This window comes from Neoarius graeffei, chromosome 11, assembly GCF_027579695.1.
Source record: "Neoarius graeffei isolate fNeoGra1 chromosome 11, fNeoGra1.pri, whole genome shotgun sequence".
NCBI lineage: Eukaryota > Metazoa > Chordata > Actinopteri > Siluriformes > Ariidae > Neoarius > Neoarius graeffei.
Window position 1 is genome coordinate 66,427,371 of NC_083579.1, and position 25,547 is coordinate 66,452,917.

Here is a 25,547-nt window from a genome sequence, read left to right on the forward strand (position 1 = left end):
TAGAAGGTGTCCAAACTTTTCTGATACTGTCTGTATACATGTGTGTGGGTGTGTATGTATTATATGGACACAAGTGTTTTACTGGAAAATACACCACTTGTATTTTTCATACGAGCTACATCCGGGACATGGAGAACCAAAACCATGACATAAATCTCTTTATTTTTTTCGTGGCCCGGGTTCCATCAAATCCTGCGCTCTGATTGGCTAGCGAGCGGGTCCGTATCCTATGGTACGGACCCCAGTTACGGACCGCTGGCGACTCACTCGTTCACAACAACAAACAAACATAGTAGCGATTTTTGTCAACATTTATTTTTGCATTTCTCAGGAGAACAGCATTAATTTTGCAGCATGGGTAGCGATAACATGGAAGAAGAAATAAAAGAAAACATTTCAGGTGAAAGCTAAAAACCTGTAACTTGCTAACGCTGAGCAAAAACATGGCTGAATCCTGAATGACTCTCATCTCATTATCTGTAGCCGCTTTATCCTGTTCTACAGGGTCGCAGGCAAGCTGGAGCCTATCCCAGCTGACTATGGGCGAAAGGCGGGGTACACCCTGGACAAGTCGCCAGGTCATCACAGGGCTGACACATAGACACAGACAACCATTCACACTCACATTCACACCTACGGTCAATTTAGAGTCACCAGTTAACCTAACCTGCATGTCTTTGGACTGTGGGGGAAACCGGAGCACCCGGAGGAAACCCACGCGGACACGGGGAGAACATGCAAACTCCACACAGAAAGGCCCTCGCCGGCCACGGGGCTCGAACCCAGGACCTTCTTGCTGTGAGGCGACAGCGCTAACCACTACACCACCGTGCCGCCCCCTGAATGACTCAATTTTGTATAAATAGGGAACTACATAGGCGGCAAAATGTAGTTTTTTTTTTTTTTTTTTTTCCTTCCATGGAAGTGCACTTGTATACCGAGGAGGAAGCAATTTGCATTACAGCCGTGAATGAGGATTCAAAATGGCGTCTCGGCTCGGTTTTCCCTTTCGGGCGCTCTCGTTTTCTGTTAGAATTTGGTAAAGAAAAAAATATATATTATTTACCAGCTTAAGGTCGGTCCGTATGGTGAAATACCGTGACCTCGGCCTTGAATACTGACCTCGGCCCAGAGGGTCTCGCTCAGTACTTTCAAGACCTCGGTCACGGTATTTCACGATACGGACCTCCCAGCTGGTAAATAACATGTATATACTGGCTGGCTTTGAGTGGTCTATCAGATATATTCCATTCAGCTAGCATGATACTGAACAAGTCAAAAATGAGTTAGCTGAATGGAATACATATCTGATATACCATGAAAAAAGCCTGTTGTTATTATACATACACACACTCTTCATATCGGCATACTCGAAGGCCAGCGCTAGCTTACCCGCGAGTTGGCGCTGTTAATGCGGCAGTGCAGTCACCTTCCAGCTGGTGTAGCGTTCATCAGTAATGTTGGGCAATGCTAATAGTGTTCAAGCCAGTTCTATTGAGAGCAAGTAGCACAGGCTAATGACCGAGAAACTAGGATTTTTGTCTCCAGACTCTTCTTCCATGCTGCATGATCTCCACCGTATTTTTCACTCATACTCGGGTATTCGTTTCCCTGTGTAATTTACTTAGTTACTTTTAAAATCAACATCGACAGCTACACACAACTGAGCGACCTGGCAGCCAAAGTCCTCTCAAACTCTTCCACGTTTAACGAAGCAAACCTGGTGGCCAAGTTTAATTACAAACTGTCACAGTCGCTCACTAGTTTTATGTCTCTGACATGAGACGTTGTGCTGTCTTGACAATGTGCAATATCATAAACCATATTCAATGCTCATTCTCCATTGGGTAGAGTGACATAATACACATAGAATAAGCGATATGCTGACAATATTGCATGCTATCAAACCAAGGGGATAGAACACGTTTTTATTCCATGGAAAAAGTGTCCTGTATGTAGAATAATTCCCAATATTTCACTCCGATGATGTCACTCCCGGTGTCTTTCTGCATAGATATATTTTTAATTTTTTATTTATTTTTTTTGTGGATGTGTCCAAATAATATAAAGAACATTACACGGTGACATGAAGATATGACATTTATCTTCTCGTGTTGAAAAATATTTTTGAATATATTTACCACTTGAAGATAAACTTCATCTCTTCGCCCAACCGTGTAATATTCTCTATATATTTCTCATACATTTCTGTAACCAGCCACCATCTTTCATCTTGTTTAATTTCCTTGTTTTGCATCGATTTAGAATCAGATTCTAGATGAAAGCATTTAAAAACAAAGTAGGTGCTTCTGAGACAATAAATCTACTGAAGTGAGAGAATTAGCCCAGCTCATGAGATTTGGAAAAGGTGTTCTCTTGTTGAAAATATTTTCAGTCGTTTGCTTCGCTCGCTCATGAAATATACATTCACCACTTAAACTTCATATCTTCACACAACTGTGTAATATCATTCTCTCTCTCTCTCTCTCTCTCTCTCTCTCTCTCTCTCTCTCTCTCATATAAATAAAAATAATAAGTTAAATTTATATAGCGCCTTTCAAGAAACCCAAGGACGCTTTACAATAATAAACAAAGAAAGAAAAAAATAAAAAATATATAATAAAAAATAAATAAAAAGTAAAAAGTCCACCAAGTAGGGGTCAGGATGTAATTCTAGTGGTGTAGCAGCCACAGTGCCACCAAAGGCGCACGAAAACAAGTCCCACATCTCTAGCACCGCCGCCGCGATGCCGTCAGCAACATCTCTCGAACACCACGCCATGGATCCACAAAGCGAGCAGAGAAGCACCGCCACGCAGAGCGCTGGTGTGTCCCAAACCGCCTGCACAGCCGCCGCGACACCACCGAGCAACATCGCTCGGAACATCACGCCAAGCGTTAAAGCACAGAGCGCTGGACAACCACGATGTAAAATGAGCAACGAACTCACTGCAGTCCAGAGCTGGGAGCACAGGAATCACCCACAGCGAACCAAGGCCTGGAGGGAACCGACGCCCAAAACTGGGTCCGGAGCTACACCACAAACTGGTGGAGAAAACACTCAAACATCAAACTACACAAACACACAGAAAAAAAAAATAGAAAAAGAAATAAAATAAAACAAAAAAGCTCCGGTGAGAAGCGGCAGCCAGAACACGCACGACGTACTCTCAACCGGAAACGGAAAAACTTTGTAAATATAATAAATATAGAGGCTCAATGCAATTTAAGTGTATTATATTAATATTTTACATTATTATACATGCAAGCCACTTTTTCCATGGAATAAAAACATGTATTCCATTTCCTTCTAGTGGGTTTATCGATGGCATGCAATATTATCATATCGCTTATCCTCCATGTATTACACCACTCTCCCCAAAGGAGAATGAGCGTGCAGTATTGCTATAATATTGCACGTTGTCAAGACAACACGATGTCACACTTTGGAGCTTGTGCAAAGATCCAGTGACGCAACTTTTCTGCTGCGCATGCGCACAATCATTTCTTTGTCAGCTGGGAGAGAGAGAAGACGGGGTTAATTCAGTGCTCGGTTTGAGCACTAAATAAATAAACTGAAAACCCGAAAGGCTACCAAAACTTCATTATATATTCTTCACACATATTTACAAGAGAAAAACAGACCAACGGACATCGAAAAACTGGAAAAGAGTCACATCGGAGATGTAAAACTTCTGCACTTGTGACTGACTGTGACAGTTTGTACACAAACATGGCTGCGAGGTTTACTTCATTAAAAGAGGAAGATTTAAAGAGAGAGATGCGCTGAACACCCAAAAGGCTACCAAAACTTCACTGGATATTCTTTACGCATATTTACAAGAGAAAAACACACCAATGGACACCGAAAAACTGGAAAAGAGAGCGATCGTGGAAATGTTGTCAAAGTTCTACTTGGAGGTGAGGAAAAGTGACGGAGACTTTTGCAAGAGGAATTCGCTCAGCAAAGCCCTTTTGTTTTGAACAACTGCAATATAACAAAGGAGAACTGAAGTCATTTTTAAACTTGCTTTATTTCTTAATTACAGTTTTCGGTTTTACTAACCTTATATCGTGACTCGTATTGGCAACTAATTGCAATTAAATATTATACTTATCAGCCTATTAGATTTTTAGCCATGTTGAATGTAGTTCGTTTGGTCCACGGCAGGCGTCGCTTATCCACGCGATCTTCACGAGACTTGTGCGAGACTTCGAAACGTGAAGTGTCAGCCAGGTGTCAGTGTGGCCATTTTGAAAACTGTTTTCCAAACGAAGTATTGCACAAAAACGAGTTTAAATGACTATTACTGCTTACTTTTTTCAAACTTTCCTGATCGCTATCAAAACACAAAAATTCCGGCTCGATTAAGTCAGCATTCGAAAGAGGGTGCGCGTGTCTTTTGACAACGTTGGCAGATGTAGGTCGCTTTGATTTCCGCTGTGCATTTTACTTCTGTCCTACGATGTCTCGCACAGGTCTCAACGAATCTCGTTTACGGCCATCGCTTTGACATATGGACTGATATATTACAGAGCATATTTCAAACACTCATAACTTGCTATAGCAGCGACAAAATAGCTGTCAGAAATGCATTCCGATATTTAATGAAAGGAGAGAAATAGAATTTTGAGAATAAAAAAAAATTTCCTTCAGTTCTACTTTGACCAAAAGTAACTTTGAACTTGAACTGTCAACCTGGATATAGCTTGTATAGAAGTTGGGTGGTTGTTCAGGGTTTTTGGATTTGTACCATTTTTATTGTTAGAACTTTGGCTTTGTACATTGGATTGACAGAACATTGAATTACATTCGATCAGAATCGGCATTCAATTTTGGTAAGTTACCCCCCTGATCTTAACTTTTTTGTAAAATCTATAATTGTTCCATTGAATGTATATGTATAATAATAATAAATTATATTAGCTGGGCGGGCGGCACGGTGGTGTAGTGGTTAGCGCTGTCGCCTCACAGCAAGAAGGTTCAGGTTCGAGCCTTGTGGCCGGCGAGGGCCTTTCTGTGCGGAGTTTGGTAAGTCCAAAGACATGCAGGTTAGGTTAACTGGTGGCTCTAAATTGACCGTAGGTGTGAATGTGAGTGTGAATGGTTGTCTGTGTCTATGTGTCAGCCCTGTGATGACCTGGCGACTTGTCCAGGGTGTACCCCGCCTTTCGCCCGTAGTCAGCTGGGATAGGCTCCAGCTTGCCTGCGACCCTGTAGAACAGGATAAAGCGGCTACAGATAATGAGATGAGATGAATATTAGCTGGGCTTTTTTTTTTCGTGGTATATCCGATATATTCCATTCAGCTATATGGAATGGAATATATCTGATATACCACGAAAAAAGCCAGCCAATATGATTTAACTAATACTCTTATAGCAGTTGTATATACAGTTTTTCTATGAGACCTGAATCTCCGCAGTTATCATGCGGTTCCTGTGCGCCTGTGTTACATGGACGTAAAAAGCCATTAATGGAGTCATTTCAAACGGACTCTCGCTGTGCTCTTTCTCAGTCTCCCTCCACCCTTCTGTCTGCGTTTCGGACATGATTTCAAGTGCTGCTAGATTTAGCTACGTTTTTTTTCTTTTGAGAAGGCAATTTTGTGAGCTATTTGACCTTTTCCATTTTCCCAAGGCCTTACATGAGATTAGATCTCTTCTCCAGCCTTTCTTACAATGTGATTGGACTTGTTTAAGATTTATCGTCATATCGTGTTTGGTCACCTGAGCTTTATTGAGTCACATTATTGGGGGTGTACTGAACATAGAGGTGCTCACGTTGGGACCAAATCGAATTATTACTAATACAGTTTGGCTGGAAAAAAAAAAAATTGTATTCCGCAGCATAGGAGCGTTTCCCAGTATCGAGTGTAATTATTCTAGGTAGAGCAGATTGCAGTACGGCTCATTTTAGGTTTTGAATGATGAGATCCTCATTGTCTTCGTTAACATCGGAAATAAAGCGGCCTGAGCATAGCGAGGTGTGGGATGAACGTGTGTTGTGGTGGAGGGGTTGAGCGAGGTAAGCATTTGCAGGTACCACTTGCCATGACGTGTATACTAATTACCGTCGAGCAGAGGAACTGGAGTCAGGCACAAGGCTGCGAGAAGCTCTGACCCAGACCCGAGCCGCTCGTCGCGATCAGCCCCAATCGGGACGAGGCAGATCAGTTCTGCCCCGCTAACCCTGCTGGGACCCAACCTGCACCTCCAACCAGCGCTGCGTAAATAGGTGGAGGAAAGAAAGGAGCGCGCTGCTCCACCTCGAGAGACCGAGCAACTGGGAGGATAGATTTAAGAGAAGTAAATTGGAAAATCAAATGAGGGCTTTAGTCAGCCAGGGCGAGATTTGCAGAGCTGTCCACCGGGCTCTGAGAGGCTCATCCATCATGTCCCACAAGTAGTCAATTCCTCTAGTATCTGTAAATGTTTTCAGATATTAGCCAATTTATATGCTCCGAGATTCATCATGGAAAATCAGCTTTATCGGGGCACGTTATCAGCGCCCCGTCTCTCCTTTGCACCATGAAGTTTGATGTACGAGCGCCTCTGCAGCTCAATGGCTTACGCGCTGGAAAGGTCCGTAAAGGGGTACGTTGTCGTGTGGAACGGGAGGGTGTTCGAAAAGGGTGGTGGTGGTGGGGGTATTTTAATTAATAAACAAACTTGCATAGGAGCTCATCAGTGTCAGGGGCAATAACGATCATCATCCGTTATTGTTTATTATGGTCCTCCCTCAACAAATGTTGGCTTCTAATGAGGTTTTCTACGGGGTTTTTTTTTTCCCTTAGATAAGATAATGACTTTTTCATCCTACTGGAGAAGGAGAAAAGATATAAATGATAGGACTAAGGGGAGAGAAATCATGCAAGGTTAGGCTCATTTCTCCTGTGCCATTCATCATTTCATCAGAGTCTGATAAAGGCACTGGGTTTTTTTTTTTTTTTTCCTTTATATAAAGTAAACACTGATTCTGTGTTCACGTACAAGTCCCAGAGGAGGTGAAGCAGCTCTTTTTAGCATTCTCCTCAACCGCACGCTTCCTCAGATAAGGATACCTCACTCAGAATTTATGCCGACACGGGACAATTACAATAAATTTGGTGTGTATTTACAGTGCTGTATTGTGTGTTGTGAAATCGTGCTGCAGGCGGAGTGTGTGTGTGTGAAGGCGGAGGCGTCTTTAATAAATGTATGCTGATGTTTGAGGCTGCAGTGATGCGAGGATGTTGGGCTCTGTTGTTATTTACTAGGCTGTTTGGGCGTAACGGCGGATCCCAGGCTGCAAATGGCATTACGGCTGGTGATGAATGAGCATTAGGCTAAACTCATTTTAAAAGCAGCCTGATTTATTAGCACACTGGCCTTTGGATTTCATCAGGTCAGCGCATGGCTGAAACCGCACAATGTCAGCTCCAAGGTCACCTTCTCTGCAATCGTTTTTTAACCCCCGTCCCTCAGAAAATGGAGGGAAAAGTAGCTCCACATATATAACGTCCCACAAAACAGGGAGGGGGGAAAACCAGGCAAATGAAAAGCTGAAATGTGATCTGTGTGTGTGTGTGTGAGGCACCAAAATTTGATGGTGGTCAACCTCCAATTATGAGTGCTAGTAAGACAAGAGCTTTAATGGCTGCTGTTTGCCTTCAGGGAGGTTTATTACACAGTACTGTTTTGCAGGAGCAGCGTCAAATCTATAAAACTACCATTAGGAGGGAAAAAAAATCAATCAAAATGCCATTAAAGTGGAATAAGTTGCCAATATTGCTGATGTGGTTGTGGGTCCTTTGATTTTCTTTCAGATTATTAGGCACAGTCGAGTAGTGACTTTGTTAAGGGAAACGAGTGTTGTTGGGGAGTAATACGTCTCGTGGCTTCATAAAGTTTGCTGCCTCATATTTCCCACTTTATTGATTATCCATTATCATTTGTCACGAGGTGTCCTAACTCAAGGGGAAAATATAACCCTCTTTCTTCAGTGGCGAGCAGCACCGGAGCGCCGTATAGATCTGCGTGTGAAGGTACCAATCTCTGAGAAAAATGAGAAGAGAAATAAGGTGCCTCGCAGGCCTGGGCTCGGCTCCGGAGAGGGAGAGAGGAGTGCTGACTGGGCTTTGTTCTGTCTCTCTAGCAGCGGCAGATCACAGCATACACCTCGTATTTGTCATTTCTCCACCAGGGGTTTGGAATGAGATGTGAGGAGCAGCACCTCAGAGAGAGCTGGAAGGAGAGAGAGCTCGAGGTTTACGGTTAATAAAAGCATGCATGGTATGAAGATCATGGAGGGACCTGAAAGCAGATTCATTGCATTTTCTTTTCCTCTAATCATTCCTGTATTCTTAAAATCTGCTTTGGGACCAACTCTCTGATGCCTCGTGTCTATCTCCTACCTCTATTTCTCTTTCACCACTCTTCTTTAGAAGATAGAAACGTTCCTGGAAGTGTCAAGGAAGCAGGAGCAATTCTTCACGACCACACGTATACATCATTAGAATCGTGCACGTCCGCCATTTCGTCACACGGCGATACAATCCATTTAATCGGAATGTGCGTGAAAAATGACTTGGGGATTTTTGCCTTTGCAGTAATAAGAAATCAATCCAATGGCCTACCAATGTGATTTATAACGTTAGTGCTGCCTGCTGGAATGGGGTGAGAGATGCAAAATATTCATCCTTCATAACACGACTGAAGCATTTATCTGCGCAAAGTCTCGCTCAGCTCTGAGCTTCCACCCAATTGAGTACAGAACGTGTCAGAGTAAGTGGTGTAAAATATGGTATTTGCGTCTATAGCTGCGCCAACAGTGATACATCACTGCCATGACCTAGTCAATTAGGGCAAAAGGTTTCTTTCTTGACTGTCTGTTAAGCTGTAGTTATATAATAGGGCTTTTTTTTTTTTTCCTTTTTGTATATTTATATATATATATATATATATTTTTTTTTCTTGTCGGCAGCATCCAAGCAAATCCTGAACAGCATGTTGCGGGATCCATCTTTAATTCCAGATGTGCAGCTAGCCAGACATGTGGAACAGGTACTCTCTCTCGCGCTCTCCCCCCCCCCCCCCCCCCCCCCCCATTTTTAAAAATTTATTCTTTGCGTTAAATATTTAACTGGGTTCTTTTTTTTTTTTTAAAGCGCTTCGTTGGCTATCAGCTCATGTATGATGAGATTGAGTGGAATAACTTTTTATTCTATCCACATTCACTGGATTTTGAGAAACAGCATTTTTATTTTTTGCAAATTCGATCAATAAAAACTTTATACAAAACGCATAGCTGCCAACTACTACGAATAAATCGTATTTATTACGATTTGTCATTTTGATTACGAAAATACGAATTTACTACAATAAAATACGATTTTGCCAATTTTCATGGGTCATTTTCAAAGTCTATCACTGGTGGGATTCGTATTTGATAAAACACCGCTTCGTTCCAAGCGGCAGATACTACGCCAAATTTCATTGGCTGTTGCTTGTTCTCTCAGCCAATCAATGATGCTATTAGATCATCCATGGCATGCTATCGTCTGGCCTTTGTTCACGAAGTTTCTGAACAAAGCATGGCGTTTCAAGCTTTTGTTATGAAGATGTAACGTAGTACTAATCTCTAAAGAAAGCATGGCTAAGGGGAAGGGCCAGCGCTTCAAGGACTCGTACCGAGAGGAGTTTCCCTTCATTTCTAAGTCAAATAAGGGCGATCACTACGCGTTTTGTGCTCCATGTCGGTGAGACATTTATGTGGTGCAATAACATCAACTGTTGACTGAATAAGCTCTAGTCTATTTCTCTAATGTGTACTTTGTCAAAAGTTATATGTGCCAGTTGCATTGTTTGAAGTTTTTGCCTGATTCACTGACTATTTTCATACATTAGCTGAAAAGAACTTTGCAAAATTAATGTAAGATAATAGTTTGGTTTGTAGAATAAATTTTGTCAAACTATTTTGTTTTAGTGTGATTTTTCAGGGTAGTTTTGCTAGAAAGCTTTGGCGGCGGGGGGGCTTCCCCCGACCCCCCACCAAGACTCAGTACCCAACCTTGTATTACTATTTACAATTTTGGAATGTTGGCAGCTATGAAAACGTCCGACAATCATTTCCGCTTAGAATTAAACAAACTTGGGAAATGACGGGAGCAATTTGTGAAAAGTGCGATGATGATAATAATTCTTGAAAATTAAAAAAAAAAAAAAAAAGACGCTTTCATTCCATATTTTGTTGCTTTGTATTTTTCAGGTTTTGTTTTCGAGTAGTTTTTATTTTTCTTCCTTGGTTGATTCAGCAGCACGCTCCATCATTTTATTTTTCTCTACTTGCGGTGTATGAGCTGATATCCTAATAGGAGAGTAGCCAATCAGAGTGCACGATTGCTTATATTCAGTGAATGTGGATAGAATAAAATGTATAACTAGTGACTAATGATGCAGTTGAGATGTCCATGTGAAGCTGATGTCATCAGTACGTGCCTTTGGATGGACATAGACGTGCATGTTAATTAACTTGACTAGCCATGTATCCAGCTCCAGTAAATAATCCGACGTCTCATTTTTTGCTAATAGCATCGTGCGAGCGTCTGTACTGGTGCGTGGCATGAAGTCGTATCCAGTGTTTGCCTCCCTTCCTGCTATCAGTTTAACGGGTGCACAAAGCCCCTCTTCCACCCCCCCTGAGCCATGCTGCAATATTTCTTCTCCCTCTTTTTCAGTGCACCATAAATGACTGCTGTTATGGACCGCTGGTCGACTGCATCAAACAGTATCCTTTCCCATAAAATTTTAAGCCTAAAGTTGACGAGGAGCTATTCACCGAGATGAGATGTGTCGAGCTCCACCTGAAGTTAGGGTGTGAGTGAGAGAGATTGTATATATCTATAGGTAAGGTAAGCAGGGCATCATTCTTTTATCATTTTCCATTTATACATCATTTCAATACGGTGTAGGCAGCTGACAAGGTTGTCTGAGATGTGATCCAAGCAGGATCCATCCAAACGAGCTTTACAGTGGTGCTTGAAAGTTTGTGAACCCTTTAGAATTTTCTATATTTCTGCATAAATATGACCTAAAACATCATCAGATTTTCACACAAGTCCTAAAAGTAGATAAAGAGAACCCAGTTAAACAAATGAGACAAAAATGTTATACTTGGTCATTTATTTATTGAGGAAAATGATCCAATATTACATATCTGTGAGTGGCAAAAGTATGTGAACCTCTAGGATTAGCAGTTAATTTGAAGGTGAAATTAGAGTCAGGTGTTTTCAATCAATGAAATGACAATCAGGTGTGAGTGGGCACCCTGTTTTATTTAAAGAACAGGGATCTATCAAAGTCTGATCTTCACAACACATGTTTGTGGAAGTGTATCATGGCACGAACAAAGGAGATTTCTGAGGACCTCAGAAAAAGCATTGTTGATGCTTATCAGGCTGGACAAGGTTACAAAACCATCTCTAAAGGGTTTGGACTCCATCAAGCCACAGTCAGACAGATTGTGTACAAATGGAGGAAATTCAACACCATTGTTACCCTCTCCAGGAGTGGTCGACCAACAAATATCACTCCAAGAGCAAGGCGTGTAATAGTCAGCGAGGTCACAAAGGACCCCAGGGTAACTTCGCAGCAACTGAAGGCCTCTCTCACATTGGCTAATGTTAATGTTCATGAGTCCACCATCAGGAGAACACTGAACAACAATGGTGTGCATGGCAGGGTTGCAAGGAGAAAGCCACTGCTCTCCAAAAAGAACATTGCTGCTCGTCTGCAGTTTGCTAAAGATCACGTGGACAAGCCAGAAGGCTATTGGGAAAATGTTTTGTGGACAGAGGAGATCAAAATAGAACTTTTTGGTTTAAATGAGAAGCGTTATGTTTGGAGAAAGGAAAACACTGCATTCCAGCATAAGAACCTTATCCCATCTGTGAAACATGGTGGTGGTAGTATCATGGTTTGGGCCTGTTTTGCTGCATCTAGGCCAGGACGGCTTGCCATCATTGATGGAACAATGAATTCTGAATTATACCAGCAAATTCTAAAGGAAAATGTCAGGACATCTGTCCATGAACTGAATCTCAAGAGAAGGTGGGTCATGCAGCAAGACAACGACCCTAAGCACACAAGTCGTTCTACCAAAGAATGGTTAAACAAGAATAAAGTTAATGTTTTGGAATGGCCAAGTCAAAGTCCTGACCTTAATCCAATGGAAATGTTGTGGAAGGACCTGAAGCGAGCAGTTCATGTGAGGAAACCCACCAACATCCCAGAGTTGAAGCTGTTCTGTACGGAGGAATGGGCTAAAATTCCTCCAAGCCGGTGTGCAGGACTGATCAACAGTTACCGGAAACGTTTAGTTGCAGTTATTGCTGCACAAAGGGGGTCACACCAGATACTGAAAGTAAAGGTTCACATACTTTTGCCACTCACAGATGTGTAATATTGAATCATTTTCCTCAAGAAATAAATGACCAAATATAATATTTTTGTCTCATTTGTTTAACTGGGTTCTCTTTATCTACTTTTAGGACTTGTGTGAAAATTCTAAAGGGTTCACAAACTTTCAGGCACCACTGTATATTCACTAAATTCACTTATTTTCTCATTGAAGTAACTCACTTTCATTTATTCTCTTCCTCTTGTGTGTTTATGGGAGATTTATCAGCACCTTGGAGAGTGCTTGTCCGGTCACCATGATAGACCTTTGTCCTTCCTCCTTCATTCATGACTCCTTTCATCTTTCAGTCTTTTACAATCCACACTCGTTCTGCTTTTCACCTGTTAGTCTGTTTGCTGAATTTAAATCCGAGATCCATGACTTCATTCTTATGATTTCATTTTCTATTTGATCGAAGGCGGTTTAACTGACTGCTTCACTTCAATTCAATTTAATTATATTTATATAACCCTTTTAATGGACATCACAGAACAGCTTTACAGAAATTTGAATATCGATTTTAAAATTGTCTGGAATTCTTGGGTTTCAGTCACATGACATTTCTTAGCGATTTCACTTCCGGTAAAACAGCTGGTGGTCTAGCAAACCAAAACAGCTGCCGTAGTGCAAACAACTAGCGATAACTTATCAGAGTATGCTCGTAATCTAGAACCCACCGCTCGCTTTAGATATATTCAGAAGATTGCTATGTGCAATGGAATCGACCCCTACAGTCTGGGAAAGAAGGATTTGTCATACGATCTCGAAAACTACCCTTCAGTCAAGTTCCCCGACATCTCGAACTATCTGGTGTTGCAGACGTCCTTCTACACCGCAAAACAGATGAAAGCGTGGAAGAGTATGGAGGCTTACAACTGTTTTGTATGTGGCCGGGTAAAGGACCTCGGGATCAAGTCGCTGCCGAATGAATCCTGTATTGTTTTTGCCCGTGTAAGTATGGTTTAAACTTTGGGTTCGCGTCTTTACAACAGTGCTGCGAGTTGAAGTGTAAACAAACAACAGTTGGCTTGATTCTCACTTGTATTGGCTCTTATCTCTCAGGTAAATCATTCACAAAGATCATCAGAAACCCCTTTAAAGACCTGGATCTTAGTTAAACAAGACGGAGAAGTGATCACGGCGCATTGTAACTGTACGGCTGGGGAAGAATTTTGTCGCGACCTTCATGCATATGGACTTTGTGAGGAGTAAGCAAAGAAACAGTTGGGGACTTTAGCGCTTCGTGACTAAAAAAGTACCATAAAATAACGACACATGGCAAGAAAAGTACTTGGAAAACACTAACGCCATAGCTGAGAGGGAAATACAAACCTTTCACCAAGCGATCACTGCAAACTCGAGCATGCTTCGACTCGGCTCCCTTCGATTTCAGTGAGAGGTTCAAAAGCCACCTTTCTCGACGTCTTTTTGTGAAATCCTGTGTTCGTTCACCCTTTTTTATTAGTTCACGGGGAACCCTGAAGGAGCTTTGATCAGTTTCACGGTTTGATCGATTCGAACAACGCAAGCGTAAGGCATTTTTCATGCGAGCAATGTACCTTCTCCGTACAAACGCTTTGTCAAATGAGCTTTGGTAGACCACCAGCTAAAGTTCTGAATAACTAATGAGGCGGATGTGACGTCATGTGAAACCCAGCAATAAACAAGCCAGAGGCAAGAGCATCAAGGAAAAACTCCCTGAGATGACATGAGGCAGAAACCTTGAGAAGAACCAGACTCTAAAGGGAACCCATCCTCTTCTGGGTGACACCAGACAGTGGGATTATAAATCTCATGATTTAGATACACATCTGTATACCGTCGAGTGATGCAGTACAGTACTATGTTTGTTGAAAGGATTGTGAGTACGAGCATCAGGGTCATTTTGATTTCCTCAGAATTTTAACTTAAAATAACGAGTGAAATTATGCACTGTTCAGTTACCGGGATGTGAGTGGAAACTGTTTTAGGTACAATTATACATTTGAGGTGTTTTTGTGAAGTCCATGATGTTATCAGTAGGTTCTTTGGGATGTAACAGCTGTATAAATGTCCATGTTGATATTAATGAACTTACCTATTGATGTATTCAACTCCGTGCATAGCATTATCCAGTATTTGCAAAAAAAAAAAGCACTTTGCTGAAGGGTCAGAGCTGAAAGCATCCTTTTAAAATCCTTTATTTATTGGTCAGAAATACAGCAATGGAAAAATTAACTAAAGATTTGGCAAGAGTGGGTACGAATCACAAAATTCAGCCAAGCATGGGGAACGAATGATGTATAATTCTAAATTATACCGAATGATTCATTACTAATGTAATTAACTAGTTAAAACAATTTGTAAACTGTATCCAGCATTTCTTATGTTTCTGGTCAAGAAATCCAGATGTCTCCAGGATACATCATATTCCTGCAGAGCTTGAGCTCACTTTTGTCTCGTATGTCAGCTTACCAGCATGTAAGGAGCATTTTTTACAAACCGCAGTACGTAGCAGTGTTTAGTAAACTGAGGGTCAAATTGCTTTCACAATGCAGTCAAATTATGCTCGAGTTTGACTGAAACCAGACCTACTGCACCTCGGTCAGATGTTTCAGTCCACACCGGCGTGCAGTTGCTGTGTTCTCACCTGCCTAAAGACAGGCTTGTAGTGCTCGAGTCCGACTTGTGACTCGACTTGGATTTGAGCACTGATGACTCGGACTTGGACTCGTGCATTAACTGCATTCGGACTCGTAAATTGGAGACGAGGACTCAGATTATTATTATTTTTTTTTGGGTAACATGCCATAATAATTTGGCGTAAGATATTTCAGTGTTTTCCCCAGAAAAAAATTAAAGCCCTAAATTCTGGCATGATAATACACAGACAATTGAGCGCCAACGGCGCGAAACGAAACAAGGGGGGTCCGGGGTAGGGTGCATCAGTTGCCCCCTAAAAATGAAAAGTTCCTCCGATCATGATGCATTTTTGTTTTCATGTTCCTTTTGGTAAGAAAACACACTGGGTGAAATATTTTGACAAAATTCAAAAGTTTAATGGTGGCACCAGGAGCTCGAAGTTATGGAAAAAGCTGCTATTTTATGACTTTTATGTAGCCTAGTAAACTAGACCCACCCGCCTAGCGGCCAAAAATATTTTTGCCTAGCGAATGGGTCTACCCTCGCACCATATAAACAAAAACACCCCGGGCATCAAATCGTGCCCGCCAATCACAACGCAAGGTTTTTGTTTGGATTCTTTGGGCAGGCTTTTGCAGGAGTGACGACAAAGCTGTGCGACGCTGGAGAAAGCGCAGCAGGAAAGCTGGCTACGGCTAGTGAACAGCGCGCGTTTGACTCCGCTTTGGAATCAGTTTTAGAAGAATTAGACTTGGAGTTTTCGTTGAAACATGAGCAGGAAGAGGCTCTCCGCTCATTCCTTTTCAAGAAGGACGTTTTCGCTGTTTTGCCGACCGGCTATGGCAAAAGTCTGATCTACCAGCTGGCTCCGCTCGTAGCCAAAAGGATGGGGCTAGTTTGTGCAGTACGAAGAATTAATAAACAGCTTTGAAACATTACTTTTTGATTGTTTCTTATTTTCCCGTTATTTTAAATTTAAGGGAAATTATTTCACCAAACACCACTAAATAAAAACTCTCAAACAGTTTAAGCAAACCCTTTAAAAACACTTGGGGAAAAAAATGAGTGTATGTGGTACAGACTCCAAACTTGTGGTCATTACCTCCAAACTTCTTAATATCTAGAACCTGTTTATTAATTAATACGCATTTTGAAAAATTATTTAATTTCAAGGCCTCCCCCACTGCTTTCTGTCGCTCTGACTACGTCACGGTCACTGTTGCGCTGATTGGTCAGAGCGTTGGCCTATACGCACAGAGACAGTTTGAAAGACAGCGGTTTGTTCCTCCTACCCGCTTCGGAAATGTCTACGGATCGAGGCCAGACTAAATATTCACATTTAGTCTGGCTTGCCAGGCTAACTTTTATGACACAATTTCGATCCCTTTTCATGAAACATTATGGCACCTTATAGAGTCTACCAAACATCTTAGATACACATTTTTAGTACATATCCGAAATATATTATCAAGCACAGTTTGAGTTTTAGCTGTTCATTGAATCATTGTTCAACTACTTTTAAACAATACAAATGTATTATGAATCACATTAATGCTTCTCAATCCCTTGCAAAGGTTCTTAACATGATCTCTGGCTCACAAGAAATCAATAAACGGAGTCCAACATTGTGATTCAAACCTTACGCGAAAACATAAAATAAGCGTTTTTTGGCAAAAAATGAACCTCATGGTGCCACCATTAGACTTTTTGAATATGGGCAAAATATTTTACAGGATGTCTTTATTGGTGAAAAGGAACACCCAAACAAAAATGCATCAGATTTTATGAAAGTGAGGGCAACTGATGCACCCTAGTCCGGGGGCATGCATCTCCGGAAATTTTTTTGAAAATAGATGCTCTCAGGTGATTTTCAGGGTCTCTGAGAGGTTTTAGATGATTATAGGATAGATTTTACCAGTGTTTCACTGATTTCTGACCTAAATAGTATTAATGGAAACACATTTGAAATTTCACCTTAAAGTTCAACATGCAAGTTAAACTGTTTTGTTATAGATTACTGAGGTCTATGATAGATTGAAAATCTACGGGGATCCCTTAATTATCTCTGATCAAGTAGTGTTGTAACAAAAATGTGCATGAAAATATGAACAGTGGTTTGCTCCATCTTGTGTAATCCAATAAAGAGAATCGATCATCATGACCTCCTGTTGATCACAAAGGGATCTGAACCTAAGACCTGCCACCTTAAAATAAGTTGCTGTATTACTATAACTGTAATGATTTAGAATGTTTCTGATGCAATTACCGTAATATACGTATAACTAAGATGCACTGAAAAGAAAAGTAAGGCAACTGCATATTATAAAGTTTAAATTTTGGCACTTTATTAAATGGACTAGATTAAGATTAAAACATATATTTAAAGGAAAAGAAAACTTAATTCATACATTTAAGTTTGCAGAAAGATTCTGTACTTTTGAACACGTTTCATGAAGGGAATTTGTTTATAAGTGTCAAATGTAGCATAATTGCAAATAATAACGATAAGCATATTTGGCAGTGTGATGTCACTGTGAGCCTTTAACAAAAGAATAATCCGGAGCCTTCTTTTGTTAAATGGATCCCAGTGACATCACACTCCTAAAAATGCTTATGATGATTATTTGAAATGATGCTGTATTTGACACATTTGGACAACTTGACTTCGTAAGAGTGTTTATAAGTACATGATCTTTCTGCAAACCCAAACTAATGAATTAAGTTTTCTACTCCTTTAAAGCAGATTAATTCTCCTTGGCTTTTGCTCGGCCCAATGTTGGGCGACCCTGTCATAGTCCATCTCGCTGTCATCCATGCTGATGTGGATCAAATTGTCCAGCGAGTGCTTTTTGAGCCAGTCGCCGTGATCAAAATTGACGACGTTTTCGTTGTCATGACAGTTGTCTGGTTTTGTGCGCCATCGCTCACGTGGGTTTGTTGACGTTTAGTCAACCAATCTTTGATTGGAGCCATAATGATAATAGACTAGGTCAAACTTTTGTGATTAAAATCAGTCGGCTTTGTCCGTCGGGTGGGGGACAACATCGGAGGCCAATGAGATCGCTTATAATGAATCGGAAAATTCCGAGATGTCTGACGTTTTCTTTCAATATTTTTATTGGACGGTTTGAACACGTGATCTTGACACAGCCAACAGATTACAGTTTTACATCATACCACGCGGACGTACTACTTCGACAGAATCAACACAAACGTTGGAAAAAAAGACCGCTTGTTTAACACAAGTCTCAGTCAATATGTAAATGGACCTGTTATTTGCTCTCCTATGTATCTAGTTACTTGTGGGTAGGAAATTTAACGTATCGATATAAATCGTATCGGATTTTAACTAAAGCGACTAAGCGTATCAGCAGGCAGAGCAAGCGTATCGGGCCCGCTACACTAAAACGCTTTGGGGAAAACCATGTATTTTATATCTACATTAATTTTTGTACTAATTTCGTGCAAGTGTGTCACACCTGCACACCTTGGCGCGTGCATCAGATAGACTCTCGGGTGCGCTCCGGAGAGTGCGCACCAAGCGGACTCTTGCTCATGCACCGTAAATGACTCGCACCTGCACAGGATTAAAGTGCAATCAGCGTGCCGATATAAAAACCTGTGAAAACGCGTTTACTTTGCGAAGTATTGAGTTGCATTGCTGACACATTACCGAGCTTTATTTCCTTGTTTGGTTTCCTGATTTCCTGTTTCTCGTCTTTGATTCTGCCGAGTCTACGATAGCCTGTTTGTTTGTGCCTCGCTTGACCTACTGCCTGTTTCACCATTTTACGATTTTGCCTGCCGTTCTGGATTGTTTACCGTCTTCACTTGTATAAATAAACACACCTTCTGCACTTACATCCGCCTCCCAACCATCTCTGACAGAATACTTCACACTCCCTGACAAAGAGAAGCACATTCACCTGTTCATACGTCATGTTCAGGAACAACTGGGGACTCAGGACTGGACTCGGACTCGAGGTTTAGTGACTCGACTTAAGTGACTCTGCCTAAAGAACCGCACCAAAGAGGACGAAGTAGCAGGGTTCGATTCAAACGAACTAAGCACTCCATATGTAGAGACTGCCTGTTGGACACACTCGAACCCCACGTCCGACTAGTCTGGCTAACGCGACTTCAAAGCTCTGCGAGCATTTGGTCTGGCAAAGATATTAAGCCCAACCGTTTCCCAAAGGCGTGGTTGACCCGCCTCCCTGAAATGCCTCAGTTTGCTACTGGTCGAAGCCAGAAAAGGCTGTGACGAAGCTTAAACCAATCACATCACTCTTTCCTCTGACGTATGTGACGCGACGGAAACTGCTTGAGTAACAGGAAGAAGATAAATACCTCCAGGGCTGCTCTTTGCTCCGTTTTCAATGAGAACTTCCCGTTGAATGCTTTCAATACAGCATCTACCGCTGTGTCAAAGGCTTGCCGCTGCTCCATGTTCGTAATGTTTCTAGTGAATGAAGCGCTTCCGGCATAGATTCTGTAAACAATCTATGGCTTCCGGTCGCAGTTCTACTACGTCACTGCCTTGAACACACCTCTACCCAGGGCCATTGGAGATGCTCAAAGTTGATTGGCTCCCGATTTTTCGGGAGCTTGGAAGAGCTGGAGATAGCTTGCCTTGCCAGACTAAGCTCGCAACAGGCCCTCGTGTTGCGTCACACTTAGGATGGGTGGGCCCAGGCTAACGTCCGACAGAACTCAACCGTGGTTTGATTACAATGTGAACATGATTCTATCCTGATTCAAACCCTTCAGCACGTGCTAAAGGTTTACAGGCAGCATTTTGGACGTGTGAAGAGCTGAGTGACGGGGTAGAAGCCTGAGCTGAAGTACCGCAGAGTTAGGATGTGTTTCGTGGAACAGAAATGTTGGGAATAGTTCGCAGAAGTACCAATGTTTTACAGTTATTTCTTTACATTATTTAATATTTTTTGTACATCAGGTCCTTGTTTGGGTGAACGTTTTCATCACCATATTCATTCATCCATTACCTTTGCATAACTTTCTGGTCTGTTTTAAATGTAAAGTCGAATCAGACCATAGAAAAGGATTCAGGAAAGCTATTCTGACTTGAACATCCCCATTCCTGGCTGCAGTCACTTTTCAGTGCAGTGATGCAGTCTCAGTGATCAGAGAACAGGAAACGGACAGTTATGGGCTGTCAGAAATGGGCCATCATCTAAATACCGCACCCACGAGACACTGTTTGTGTGTGACAGCGAGAGAGAGGGAGGTGGAGTTGGTCAGTATGCAGGCTGTTTAGGACCAGGCAGCTGGGGACCATGCTCGGCTCGCCTGTTCTTGGCCACTGAACCCTGTCCCACCCTGCCCGCCATCGTCGTCCTGCCTTTTTACCTCCTTTCACACCTCTCCCTCCAGCATTATTCCTCATTCGCTTGCGTTTCCTCGGAGGGTTCATCAAACCAGCCCACTCGCTCTTCTTCTGGCGCTGCACCATGACATCAGGGGACTTGCTCCAGTGCCTGCACCCAGACGTCCCCGTAATGACCCAGGCAGTCACTCGTCTCGGTGGCATGTCTCTGCGGAAAGGCACATGAGCTCATTTAGCAGGAGTTAAGCATGAAATCAGACCTGATCTATTAAATTGGAAATGTTAAGTACCCATCAGTCAAATAAATATCAACAACCTGAAGTGTATACTATACAGAGTCCCAGTTTGATATCACGCAGCGGCGTTTTCCCAACCCAGTGCGCATTTGATATTAAAGTTTGTTGTGCTGTTCTTTTGTATTAAGTCTACCATTTAATGCACTGTGGCACTTTTTCATCATTTTCAAATGCAATTCCAGGTGATTGTGATCTTCATTTTAAGTATCGTTTAGTGGCTACGGGGGGGGAAAGAATCACATACAATCCTATTGATTCGCAACTTTATTGCAGTCGCTATTCCCAAGCATCCATATTATATTAAGAAAAACCACACATAAACAGACAGTAGTACACTCCTCTGGTGTTGCCACAGCAACACTGCTCAGTAACTTGGGCGTTTCCATAGCAACCTTGCATGCAGGTAAAACTGTCCCCATTTTATGAGTCAAATTTGACAAGTTCCCTTTTTTTTTTTCATCTTGCTCTTCATTTAAAATAGCATGCATTAGTCTGTCGTATCAGTCAAAACTTGTTTACTCAAATAAATGTTTCGATGTAGACTGAAAAGTGTAATGTGTTGACTTTTATTTTTCTATTTATTTTTTTTTTAATTATTATTTATTTATTTATTTATTTATTTATTTATATTTTAGTTGAACTTAAAGTGCCATTCCACCATTGGATGTATTTTTTTTGGCATAAAATACAATATATTTTATGACAACGTGACTAGACAGAGAAATCTTTTAGCTTCAAAATGATATATCAAACATAATTTTTTGACAACGACAAGTATATTCATTTTGCGACCAAAGTCACCTACCCTTTTAATTTCCGCGCGGTAGTGAAACGTGATGTCATCGGCAGGTTCCCCTTCTTGTGTACCAGGTCACGTGTGACGTGGCACAGATTATCAGCAATGGCGGATAGAACGCGATTGTCAGCTTCGGAAAAGAAGCGAAGGAAAATAGCAAGTGATGCCCGAAGGAGACGGTCGATGGTGAATATCGGCACAGCAATCGACAAGTGGAAATCGCGTTCTATCCGCCATTGCTGATAATCTGTGCCACGTCACACGTGACGTGGTACACAAGAAGGGGAACCTGCCGATGACATCACGTTTCACTACCGCGCGGAAATTAAAAGGGTCGGTGACTTTGGTCGCAAAATTAATATACTTGTCGTTGTCAAAAAATTATGTTTGATACATCATTTTGAAGCTAAAAGATTTCTCTGTCTAGTCATGTTGTCATAAAATATATTGTATTTTATGCCAAAGAATACATCCAATGGTGGAATGGCACTTTAAGTTGCTTCCTGTTTTTCCTAAACTGTGCATCATCAGCGCTATTGGTCAGGAGCATGAGGAGATCCTGCGAGAGAAACTCCGAGAAAGGAACCTCTCCTTTGTAGGTAAGCTGTTTACCTTGAGCATTCCTATTTCCTATTATTTGTGAACAGTAATATACACGGGGATTTATTACCTATGAATTAAAGCCACTGGGTTTTTGTCCGTCGACCTCTTCATACTTGAATTTATAGTAAACACGCGTAAAGTACGTAAAATCTTCTTTATGTAATTGTTTTGCGCTCGTTTTCAGAATAGATCGTACCATAAATACGATAGACGGACGCGTATTGACCTGCTGTCTCCCAACCCTGCCAGAGCCTAAGCATCATGATGTTGGAAGACGTAAAGTTAAGGGTTGTGAGTAGCCAGGTGTGAAATTTCCTTTTCCTTTCCCATCTCAATACCGTACAGAAAAGCAAGCAGGGTTTTTCGAATCCGACTTCTTCTTTTCCTGTCATTAAGAAGATATCATTTATTTGGGCCCCGAGTGCTGACCTTAGCAGAGACGGCCACGAGGACTGTTCTAAAACTGTCAAAGTTTGGGGCACAGGGGTCACAGAGGCGGCCTTGCCCAGCTGATAAATGGATTGGAAATAAGCTCCCCAACACTAGGGATGGTCCATTAATTTTAATCAACGGTGATGTAAAAAGGCGATCGGCGCCGCATGACGGTGTCAACAGCCCAGCAGGTGTCGAGAGAGAGAGAGAGAGAGAGAGAGAGAGAGACCACACAGCCCGGACCCCCTCACAGTCCAAGACCTTCAGCCCTCTTCCCCCTCAGCCCATTAGTCGAGCTTGGCTGAAGACGGAGAGGCCAGCCTCTGGAATTGAATGACCTGGTCAGCCTGAGATTTAATGGAGAAATCAGGTGTTCCGCAAATAATGGTCGAACCGCGCCAGGAGTCAAGGACAATGGCTGAGGCACGCACACGCACAAGGGTCACGCTTTCAGCCGCTATAATGCCAGCCATGTCCTTTCTGTTCTTTATGAAGCTTACCAGCTCAGTGCTTTCTACCGCCAACCTGCCCTGATGGATTTTTGTGCAGTGTTTGCAAATCATTGGCAGATGTAAAGCGTGATGTTTTCAGTGTGTGTAAAAAGCCTGTGCTTTCGGTGGTGTCTCTTGGATTATACTTGGTTGGAAGTCAAAATCTAAAATGAATTAGCACTGGCTATTGTTTTTTTTTTTTCTTCTTTTTTTCCCTATTATTACTTTGTTTGTTTTCAAACACCTTCCTATTCCTACTTTTCCATTTATGCACTGTAGGTCAGTGATCTGGAGGCGAGTAGCGAACCCCATGCTGTTTTGATATTAGCGTCCGAATATGATAAAGGTCATTTTTGTCACTTAGGCATAAAGTCGACTTTTTTTTTTTTCTTCTGAATTTGATTAGTATGATTTAAGTAATTGCCTGAAATGTTTCCCTTCAGATGAGAATCAGCTACGGGCCAAGGGTTATGACAAGACCCCTGACATTATTCTCGAAGTCCCCATTGGTAAGTCTTTGGAGAATCAGTAAGAAAAGCATCACTTGGGCAGCCAGCAGTGACTATTATAGGCCTAGAGTTATATCAGACACAATCCCAACTGTCAAGCTAATGTTAAAATAATGCCATTTCATGTCTTATGAGGTTTCTTTCTTTCTTTCTTTTGAATGCAAACCATAAAAGCATCTTGCAAGAAAATACCACATGTCGCCTCAGGAGCAGCTTTTCTTCATGATTAAGTTAGATGGATTTACACTTTTTTTATTTTAAACTCGCAGCTGTTGAAGGCCACATTGTCCACTGGATTGAGAGCAAGGCCTCATTTGGGGATGAGCAGAGTCATCGCACTTATCTAAACGAGCAGTTCTGGAGTTATTGGAACAGGTAAGACGCTCTTTAGTTGTCCGTAGTCCAGGCTTGTAGTACTTGAGTCCGACTCGTGCGCTAATTTTAAGGACTCGTGACTTGACTTGGACTCGGACTTGTGCGTTAACAGCATTCGGACACGTGAATTGGAGACGAGGACTTTTTTTTTTTTTTTTGGTAACGTGCCATAACAATTTAGCATAAGATATTTATATCTACATTAATTTTTGTACTGCCATTTTGAGAAGCGAGAGGCCATGGTGAAGGCAAGGAATTAAAATTGGACCCAAAGCTATTGTGACATAATTGAAAGAAATTAGATAAACGCCAACAAAACAGGAATTCGCTCGTATGATCTAAATTGTCCCATATGTGCTTTACGAAATTAAAGATTAAGGAAAAACAGCTGTTGGTTGTTGATTTGTTCTTTGACTCTATTAAAACTATACACCATGGGGTAGATACAGTACGAGTCAAAAGTCTGGACACGCCTTCTCATTCATAGGGTTTTCTGGATTTTGTATTTTTTACATCGCAGACCAATACCGAAGACATCAAAACTATGAAATAACATCTGGAACGTGTATAGAATTAGGTGGTAAACAACAGGCTTGTAGTACCCGAGTCCGACCCGTGCTCGAATTTTAAGGACTCGTGACTTGACTTGGACTTGAGCACTGAAGACTCGGACTCGTGCATCAACTGCATTCGGACTCAAATTGGAGACGAGGACTCGGATTTTTTTCTTTATTTTTTTGTAATGTGCCATAATAATTTAGCACAAGATATTTATATCTATATTAATTTTTATAATAATTTCATGCAAGAGAATGAACATTCACCTGTTCATACATCATGTTCAGGAACAAACGAACGTGAATGGCGCTAAAACGCCTGGAGAGAACGCCTCTAGGATTGTTGGCTTTGCTTATACAGACTTCTCGTGCAGTGCGGAGGGAAAAAAATGCACTGCTGTGTGTTCCATATGTAGAAGAACTATCGAGGGGACGACCTCGAACTTCAATCGTCATTTGGTAAGGCTCCACCCAGAGAAGGAAGTGACACGCTATGTTCATTGCCCTGTTGATAGTGGGTGGGGCTTGCTTGCTGAGTGATGAACTAGCTAGTGTTAACAGTCTCTCATGTTATTTGCCCTGTTGATAGTGGGCGGGGCTTGCTTGCTGAGTGATGAACTAGCTAGTGTTAACAGTCTCTCATGTTATTTGCCCTGTTGATAGTGGGCGGGGCTTGCTTGCTGAGTGATGAACTAGCTAGTGTTAACCGTCTCTCATGTTATTTGCCCTGTTGATAGTGGGCGGGGCTTGCTTGCTGAGCGATGAACTAGCTAGTGTTAACCGTCTCTCATGTTATTTGCCCTGTTGATAGTGGGTGGGGCTTGCTTGCTGAGTGATGAACTAGCTAGTGTTAACCGTCTCTCATGTTGTTTGCCCTGTTGATAGTGGGCGGGGCTTGCTGAGCGATGAACGAGCTTTTTATCTGTAGCCTGTTAACTAAAACGGGGCAGCCGAGCAGTAACGCTAGTCCGACACGGCAGCAGAGACGCTTTCACATAAAGGCAGCAACAGCCACCGTCAAATGGTGCGGGTGGAGTCTTGTTCTCGGGTTCGACTCGGCTCAGTAGTGGACTTTAAATT

The 25,547-nt window shown here is 41.9% G+C and overlaps 1 protein-coding gene across 2 annotated transcripts in view; it reads left to right on the top strand.

The window, feature by feature from the left end:
* Positions 1–25,547, top strand: part of cdin1 (CDAN1 interacting nuclease 1) — a 172,579-nt gene that overhangs the window by 61,754 nt on the left and 85,278 nt on the right. For both annotated transcript variants that reach the window (XM_060934604.1, XM_060934605.1), the window contains 5 exons: positions 8,966–9,045; positions 10,719–10,768; positions 22,032–22,099; positions 23,470–23,535; positions 23,805–23,910. In XM_060934604.1, the coding sequence (XP_060790587.1) occupies positions 8,966–9,045; positions 10,719–10,768; positions 22,032–22,099; positions 23,470–23,535; positions 23,805–23,910 (370 nt within the window). The remainder of the gene's footprint in view (positions 1–8,965; positions 9,046–10,718; positions 10,769–22,031; positions 22,100–23,469; positions 23,536–23,804; positions 23,911–25,547) is intronic.